Genomic DNA, 8889 nt, shown 5'->3' on the forward strand with positions numbered 1-8889 from the left:
TTCCAGACAATATATGTAAGAAAACCCATGTCAAATATCTTCATTTCACCAGATGATGCTATCCCCTCTATTCCCAGCTTCTGTAATCATTAAAAAGCAGTCTTCAACTTGTGGTATAACGTTTATTTATAGAGCAGTAATAAGAGGTTTAAGCTAGTTACCTCTAAATTAAGCCTATGGAACAAAAAGATATGGGCAACATTTATGGTATAACCCCAAATCACAGCTTTCCCTTTTTCCCTTATATTTTGTCCGCAGGCACCTTTGGTTGTGAGTTAAGGCCTTATTATTAGAAAAGACAACAGGGAAATGGTAAACAAGTGCTGGGACCTTCTCTGGATCAGAGTCTCGATGAGAGGTCCAAATTTCACAAAGGGTCAGGATAGCAGCTCCAGGTTAACAAAACAGGTTTTCCATCACACACTGGGTTGGCTGATTCTCATTCTGGACTATTTAAGTCTCTTCTTTTGACTAACCAAGTACTCAGCACCTATAGGGTCAAGGCAGAAGCAAACTATGAGGCTTAAAAGCTACAGAGGTTTGAATGCAATTTTATTTTTCTGCAATGAGATCTGACTACTTTTTTTCCTTTAAAATATGATGCTACCCAGAAAAGAAACCCTCAGATGTTTTCTGGTTACTGTGTCTTATCCCCCTATCGATGGGACAGTGTGAACATACATTAATATCAACAGGTGTAGTAACCAAAAAATGGACAGTGACTCCAGCTTCTGGCTTGCAATGTTTAGCCCTCTGGCTTGAGGCTCTGAAAGCAGGAGCTCCCATTACCATTACAGCCCTCTTCAGAGCTCTTCAGCTGCCTGCCTTCCTAGACTACTTTGCTTCACTATTAACGCTGGTTCTACTGAGGCTCCAGGTTTTCCAAACAAGTACGTACAAGGTCAGTCCTTCAGGGCTTTGAATCACCTCTAAATATAAAATCTAGAAACCCTTCAACATCACCCTTATTCTCACACTTTCTAAATCAGGTTCCAGAGATTACACTCCTTTTTCATGCAACTCTCTACATACAATACCTGAATCTGCTCCAAGACTTCTCGCTGCATCTCCACAGCCATATGGTACACATGATGATCAGAGTCATTGTACATTACAGCATTTTGGAACATCAGCATCAGGTCCCGCTGGAACTGTGCCAAGGTGCAAATCCGTCCCTTAGACAGATTCCTTTTCAGGGTTGTTAAGTCCATGGGTCTACAGGTGGCCAAGAGAAACCAGAGGAAATCAAACCTTCACGTAGAACATGTGGTAACCTAATTTGCTGTCTTGGAGAACTAGCTCCCCAACAGTCAATAAAAAAAGCAAAAAAAAAGCAACAGAGGATAAGTACTTGCTCAAGGTCACACAGCTTGGATTCCAATTCAAAGGCAGCCTGACTCCAGAATCCACAGGCCCAGCAACCACATTTTACTACTGCAGGAGTAGTAGTGACCCCAGGTACTAACGTTGTAAAGAACTCCAATGATCAGTTTATCATATGGTACTTAACGACTGTTTATAATGTGTAGCCATATACTAGGCATTAACATACTTCTCTTATTGCATAATCAAAAACTAGTAAGTTTTTTCTCCTTTCATGGAGATGAAGAGTGAGACTCAAGCAAATATTAAGACGAATTATTAATGAGACACAGAGAGTGGGTATATACGAGAAGGCACAGCAGTGTAGAAAGAGAACTGAATGGGGAGGGAAGAATCTGGGGGTCAGTTCCAGCTCTGCTAGGCACTGTTATCACAGACAAGTCACGATCACCTCTGAGCTTTAGTTTCCTCGTCTATAGAACAAGTCTGTCTCCAAACGTCCTTTCCTGAACTTTTATACTCTATCAACACACTGGTTTGGGACAGTATTTTAGATGAAATATGCTATAAAAATAAAAAATACTGCAATCAACCAATGTTGGTCACATTATTTGGATTATCATCTTTGCCTTAGTATATGAGTACCTATAACGGCCAGAATGAATACAGTGTTCCTTTTAAAGTTTTGCTCCAAAAAACAGTGTCAAAAACTACCAAAGGCTAAGATTATAATGGATCACATTACTTAAAAATCAACACTGGGAAAAAAAGAGCCTATATTATCCTTGTGCTCCCTGCATTCCTTCTCAAAAGCAGACTGAACACACCATAACTTTACAAACTTGTTCAGCTGTAAAATACATCTTGAGTTTGTAAGTAATGTAAATGAAATAAGAAATAATCTAATATATGGGAAATAAAGTACGAAAAGACAGATATAAAAGCAAGAAACCTTTCTTGACCCCTTTTCCACTGACCTTTTAACCACATCCTTGTATCCTGGGGCCTGCCTTTCTGACACAGGCTTCAGAAATGGACCGCTGAACCTGTTAGGGGACAAACCCAGAATGGAAGAAGAAACCCTGGAAAGTCACTCTAAATGAAATGAGTGACTGTAAACACGAAGAATGGCTTGGAGACCTACCTGTGACTGGCAATCATCTTCCAGACTGACAGTATAGTCTTCTTAAATAGCAAGTGATCCTGAACAGGATCGCTCTGGCTTAAATCAGACCTACGGGATAACACAACAGAAAAGAAACAGTAACTTCACAAAGGGCATTCTGCCTCCCCCAGGTGGAAATGAGGCTTTCTCAAGACACACTGCTCCTAATTAACATCTGAAGAAATGTAATACCATAAGAATACGAAGATATTTAATGTTTCCGTAAGGGACCCCAAACTCTATAAATGTTCTTACTGATCACTATAACCCAATGAAGTGGTTATCTCTTATAAAATGTATTACAAATCTACAATTGCCTGGGCCTTTTGGTCTCTTGCTGATTTTGCTCTTCAGCACCTGTGACTCTAAAGAACTGGTCTATGAAAATCGTCTTTGTTCACTGATGTTTCCCAACTGCCTAGCACATAGTAGAAGCTCAATTAAGTTTTTGATAAATGAATCTGGTCCTGTTTTATGCAGAAATATGCCACATTAAGTATCTCTCTCACCCATGTTTCTAGAGAAGGAAATATTTGATTACAGATTCCAAGGAATTCTCTTACGTTTCATCTGAGTGCCACACAATTAAATATTTTTCCTTTTTGTTTTCCTCTGTATAGTAATCTTTAAAACACCTAAGAAAAAGTCATTTATCTTCATGGCCCTTCTTTCTCTGGGCTAAACTGTCAAATTTATTTAGTTTTTCTTCAGAGGTGCAATTGTTCAATATTTTATTTCATTTTGTAATTTTTCCAGTTGGCAAGTTTTCTATTTACTTCAAAGTTAAACATGAGGTTACACTTCCCACTTTATCCACTGTACTACTTTTTCTAAATGAGTTCTCTTCACACCTAAGCTTTCACATCCTCATTTTGCTTTATGTACCATATTGTGCACATCAATCTGAGAACAACTCACATATCATTTTCTTTCTGCAATTCGAGCAGCTCCACATAACTATTCATTTTCACCATGCAATATCTCACCTGCATCTAAATTATATACCACAAAAATCAACTTTTCCTTAAACACAGAACCCTATCAGAACAAGGAACTTAAAGCCCCCTAACCCCCAAAACATCTTCGTCTCTGATTAGTCAACCAGAATGAACAATAACTCCTTGGTACTGGTGCAATTTAATTCACACATCCACGCAACAGCTACTTAATAAGTTTCCATTTAAGAAAGAATCCCTTGCTTACCTTCATTTCCACCCATGTGGAAATGCATGCCAAGCAACTACAAGTAAAAGTGTGGGAGTGGAAAGGACCTGCAGACTGGGAGTGATACTCCAAAGGCTCTACTTCCCTTTAGTGCTAAAGAGTCAGTACAAACTAAGGGGAGCCAGCAAAGAGGGACCTGGACAAAGTCTACGTTCCAAAGTAGTTTTAAGCTTCCCTGATGATAACACAGGAACTCAGCTTTCTACCTCCCCTTAAACAATCTGGCCAGGCAGACTCAATTACTAATATCGATTGCTTTATTTATAAAGATTTCATGTTTAACCTAAATTCTGAGATAAGAGTGTGGAGTATACCATTCAAGATACTGAAATGTCATGAGATAAAATGTCCCAGATTAGAGATTTCCTGTTTTATAGATAGTCATCATATGCCATCTGCTCATATTTACACAGCGAGTTACAGAAATGCAAAGGAAGCAATTCTTCAACAACCTATGGTTTAAGCTGTTATTTAATTTGTGCAACAAAAATTTGAAATCTGCTATTAAAAATATGTATGTATGCATGGTTCAGTTGTAAACCTTGAACCAAAAAAGGCTAGAATAATTGGTTTGCCTTCCCACAGATATGTGGGTGGACCTGGGATGTAATGAAAGAAAAAAACCAGTTCATGTTACCTTCTCTAGTAGATATAAGACCAGGCCCAGAAAAGGAACTATTTATCAAAACAAAAATAACTTTGTTTTCTGACTATTAAAAAGAAATTCACTTTACTAAAAAAAAAAAAAAAAAAATTAAGATTCTAAAATGTGCCCTTTAGTCCCATAATTACTTATAAAAAGATGAGACACCCACATAAACAATTTCCCAAGATTTGTGAAAAAGGAACAAGGGAGATTGAAACTTCAAAATAATTTTCAATTTCAAGTTAATTGGCGCTGTTTTAGTATTTTTAAAATGAAGTATAGTTTGTATAATATTGGACATGAGGGACAATGTGACTCAGCAACGTTTCCTAAGTAAATAAAGATAGTAATTAGAAAGATTATTTATGAAAGAGATTCTTAATGTTGATGAAACAGACTTGTTTTATAAGAGGAAGTCATATAGACTTCTATTTATACAATAAAATTATATTTTGTTCTGTTTCTAGTGTTTTCCAACTTTAATTTCCTCTTTCAATTTATAGAAGTAATTCATGGTAACAAATTTAAATAGGCATAAACAGAGGTGAAAGTACAAATCTAATACCCTTGGATAAATATCTGTACTTACGGCTTTGAGGAGGGGGCATGGCTGTAAAGCATATCCACCAGAGGAGCAGCCTGGGCGCTGAAGCCAGCGGCACACTCACCTGTGGAGGGCCGGTCTGCCATCTCTAACACATACCCTTCACCCTGGTCCTCCCCTTTGGATTCTTGCTGAACCTCTCCCTGGAGATACCAGGAAACAGAGGGAACTTTAGAAAGAGATTTACTAACGGCAAGGTCATTTTACTTGCATGGGGTAAATGAAGGCTGACCTTAAGGTGAGAAGAGGCCAATTGTATAAAGCTATAAAAGAAGTTAGAGAAAGGTGATTTAACTAGACCTAAGTCAATGAATTCTTGCCAACAATCTTGCTGGAGAACTCTTAACATGGTACCCCCCCCAAAAAAAAACAATGAAAAAGCAATACTCAATTCTAGATGGATGCTGTATTCTTTTAAAACTGTTAAGTATCATTTGTGGCCCTGGAGCTAACTGGTCTAGCTGGTCAGGTAATATTAATGAAAATGGCATTCTAAATTTTACTGATTGCTTACTATGAGCTAGGGACTACACTAAGTGCTTTACATGAATTGTCTCATCTAAACCTCAAACCTTTAAGGTAGGGGCACTATTATTCCACTTCAGAGAAAACTGAGATTCTAAAATGTTCACTAACATGCCTAAGGTCACACAACTAATTGGTGCTAAAACCAGGATTTGGATCCCGGTAGTTGAACTCTCTGGAGTCAGCCAATGTGCTCTAACCACTCTGTTCTGCCTCCCTGTGCAGAGGACCAATCATATAGCTGGTTTGTTACTCACTAACCTCTTCATTCTCTGTGGGTAGTTCCTGAACTGCACAAGTATCTGAGGGAGCTGGGGCCACCTGTGGCCTTCCATTTTCTCCCAGTGACTTCTTCTCAGCTACCAGCAGATCTGCCTTGGCCGAAAGTTCTTCAGGATCTCTGCAGGGCTCCCCTTCTCCTTCAATAGCTTCAATTTCCCTTCTTTCTTGTTGTCTGGTACCAGACGAAAGGCAGCAGCCTTCACGTGATTCTTTGCTGCTAATGCTTAATGGCTCCATTAAATAAGCTACCTGCAACCATAGTCTATTGTTAGATACATAGGAACACCAAGGGAAATCATCATCTATGTATATCAATAATGTCACATGATTACAATGCCACTGTGACTAAGTCTGAGATGGCAAATAGGTTAATTCATTCCATCACTTAAATTTTATTAAATATCTTATACACACAGACTAGTTGCTAGGGACCTAACAGTAAATAAGATAGGTATGGTTCTTGCCTCTTCCAGGAGTTTATGTTCTAATTTTCATCTCAAGTGTCAACTATGATCAACTGGGACTAGCAAACTGCTGAAAATTTTGTCTGCTACAATGCTGATAGAAGTGGCAACATTTGAACTGGATTCTTGCTGATCTTGGCCTAGGTTCTCCCAAATGTGTGCAGTCGCTTCATAAATATAAACCCTGTCCTATTGTTTGTTTCTGATACTCAGCCCTTAACCAGGGTAATAAGGACACTGTAAAATATTGCCTTGAAGTCATATAATCATCTTCAAAGAGAGTTTGGGCAAGTATCACCTCCCGTGACTCCAAAAGAATGAACTGCAAGAATACTCTTATAAGGCAGTCCTGAATACAGAAATTTCACTTCCTATGACTCAGGGTCCTAATGACTGGGATTTTAGAATATTTAGTCAAAAAATACACATTTGGCACAAATTTTGTGTTAGCACCAAGTGCTGAAGACACAGCAGTGAACTCAGTCCCTGCCACTGTGGAGTTTCTATTTTAGTCAACAGTATTAGAATGGTAGAAATATGCACAGGTAAGCATTCTCTTCGAGCTTGAGACTCTCCCCACTTTGGAAACGGCTTCCATTACCTCAGAGAGAAAGTGGAGGAGATTCTGACTGCTGACTTGCTCTGCCTCTTCCTGAGACTCCTCACTGCCTCCGTCCCCCACAAGCAGCTCACTAGGTGCTCTCCCTGGGCTGCTTTCCTCTAGTTTCTCAGCCCCTGGCTCCTCAGTTTCCCTCCAGCTGCCCATATCAAGATCCAGACTGGAGTCCCATGAGCTGAAGAGGGACCTGCAGTGGTTGCTCAACTCAGAGTCATTGGGATAGTCTTGTTCAGAATCCAACCAAACCCATTCACGCCCCATCTGTAAATACACAGAAAAAAATGCATTAAATTCACTCGAATCAATATTCCTAAGGCATTTGCTTCTCACAAGCTCAGTAGAAAGACAAGGGGCCAGAAATTTCTTTCTACTCATCAAGAGTAAAAGTTAGCTGAAGGGAGACATCAAGAGACACAATGATCTCATCATTAGGAATAAAGAAAAAGCCCATGTCAAACAGTGTAATAGAGATATTACCCAGTAAGTATTTTTACGATTTCTTCATACTCCAAAAGAAGGGAAAGAACCGGAGCATAGTTAAAGAGAATCCTCCATCTTAAATCAACTTTAAACTCAACTGCAAAGCAATAAATTTGAGGGACAAGGGATATTTTCCTCAGCATAGGCATTCTTAACCTATCAACCATTAAATCTTCAAAACATACTTTAAGATTACGTGGTATCCTTCTGGTCATACCCAACTCTCCCTTCTCAGAATGAGAACGGCAACATCAAGTTTTGTAAGTATCTTCAATGCCTTAATTATGCTACACTATCCTGGTTTTCTTACCCTCTTGCCCTCTACCTTTACACCTTTCAGTAAATCCATCATCTGTGTTCTTGCTTGGTCCTCTGCTTCATTAATACTTCCTTTAAAAATATATATACTTTGAGGTTTCAAATTTAATTTCTATTCAGGTGGCGCCCAAATCTCTCCACCTTTACTTCTTATGTGCATTCTGGTCACATTTCTCCATGTACCCAAAAGTCAATGCCCTTTTAGTGCCAGCCTACCACCTGCTTCAACTCAACATTTCAAAAACTAAAATCACTTATCTCTAAAATAATTTGCTGTCCCCAATTTCCTTATCGCCATCAACACTATTTTCTTGATCCTGTTTTGACTTCCTTTTCTTGTATTCAGTAAGCAAGTCTGCTTCTCAATTTTCTTCCATTTTTCTCAATGCCCATCCTTTGTTCCTGAATAAATGCCATAGCCTCCTGTTCAGTTTCTCTATCTTTAATTCAATCTACTCAACAAATAGTCTCCCTATTCAAGGCTTTGTAATAGCGATCATCTCAATATAAATTTGTCTGCAAGTCCTCTGTAAACTCAGCCCATTTCGTCCTCTTGGCCTGATACCTGTATTTCACAATTCCTTAATATGATCCCTGTTCTAGTATTTGTCTCCTTATAGTCCCCACCATAGATGCCTACTTCAACTTCGCTTGCTAAGCTCTTTCAAATCACCTTCTCTACCAACCCCAAATCAGTCTTTTAATGGACCTCCTCCTCCACATGCTTCTCCGACTTTTAGGGCTTCACTGCTTATATCACATGCATGTTTATAGATTGCCTGGAGAATATACTGTACTTAATTTTCTAACTCCTGGACTGAACTCTTTTCTATCACCTCACAAAGACCATTTTCTAGTTCCTTAGCATCCTAACAAACTTTAAAAAGTTTTATTCAAATCAAAAAGATCTGTAACTTCTATTTATCTTTCTTAAAAACATCTTTCTCAAAAGGCTCAAAGTATTAGACAATACCCTATTACAGTAATCTCCATCTCTTTATATTAAAAGGCTCATAAGTAGTTCATTTCACTCAGTTAATTTTTATTTAGTAAGAGCAATTGGAACAAACACAGGTGATAAATTTGGTAACTCTTAAACTGAGTTTAGCCTTCAAGTAACAATGTTATGAATTCTAAAATACACAAGAACCCTAATTACAGAAATAGGTAAGAAGGAAATGGTAATATACTGTCCTACAATTACCATCTGCAAAAACAGTATTAAGGACCAAAGTCCTA

The 8889-nt window shown here is 38.4% G+C and overlaps 2 protein-coding genes across 2 annotated transcripts; both read right to left on the reverse strand.

The window, feature by feature from the left end:
• Nucleotides 1-104: 104 nt before the first annotated feature.
• LOC308491924 (bromodomain-containing protein 8-like) lies at nucleotides 105-3376 on the reverse strand. The gene is made up of 4 exons (XM_081036142.1): nucleotides 2468-3376; nucleotides 2301-2369; nucleotides 1038-1215; nucleotides 105-490 (listed from the first exon to the last, which is right to left on the reverse strand). Exons 1-4 carry the CDS (start codon nucleotides 2482-2484, stop codon nucleotides 440-442), a joined length of 315 nt encoding a protein of 104 aa, XP_080892268.1. The 5' UTR covers nucleotides 2485-3376; the 3' UTR covers nucleotides 105-439.
• Nucleotides 3377-4850: 1474 nt separating this feature from the next.
• On the reverse strand, nucleotides 4851-7364 carry LOC308491921 (bromodomain-containing protein 8-like). The gene is made up of 3 exons (XM_081036138.1): nucleotides 6835-7364; nucleotides 5749-6018; nucleotides 4851-5105 (listed from the first exon to the last, which is right to left on the reverse strand). Exons 1-3 carry the CDS (start codon nucleotides 7225-7227, stop codon nucleotides 4944-4946), a joined length of 825 nt encoding a protein of 274 aa, XP_080892264.1. The 5' UTR covers nucleotides 7228-7364; the 3' UTR covers nucleotides 4851-4943.
• Nucleotides 7365-8889: the final 1525 nt, after the last annotated feature.

Source organism: Rhinolophus hipposideros (genome assembly GCF_964194185.1).
Source record: "Rhinolophus hipposideros genome assembly, chromosome: 23".
NCBI lineage: Eukaryota > Metazoa > Chordata > Mammalia > Chiroptera > Rhinolophidae > Rhinolophus > Rhinolophus hipposideros.

Excerpts from the sequence above, each read along its gene's own strand:
- LOC308491924 (XM_081036142.1), bottom strand. Across the intron at positions 1,216-2,300 it reads TACAAGGATGTGGTTAAAAG|ACCCATGGACTTAACAACCC; the intron begins GTCAGTGGAAAA and ends GGCCACCTGTAG. Across the intron at positions 491-1,037 it reads AAGTCTTGGAGCAGATTCAG|GTGCTGAGTACTTGGTTAGT; the intron begins GTATTGTATGTA and ends TTGACCCTATAG.
- LOC308491921 (XM_081036138.1), bottom strand. The coding sequence starts at position 7,227 with ATGAGTAGAAAGAAATTTCTGGCCCCTTGTCTTTCTACTGAGCTTGTG. Across the intron at positions 6,019-6,834 it reads TCCTCCACTTTCTCTCTGAG|GTAGCTTATTTAATGGAGCC; the intron begins GTAATGGAAGCC and ends CTATGGTTGCAG. Across the intron at positions 5,106-5,748 it reads TACCCACAGAGAATGAAGAG|GGAGAGGTTCAGCAAGAATC; the intron begins GTTAGTGAGTAA and ends TGGTATCTCCAG.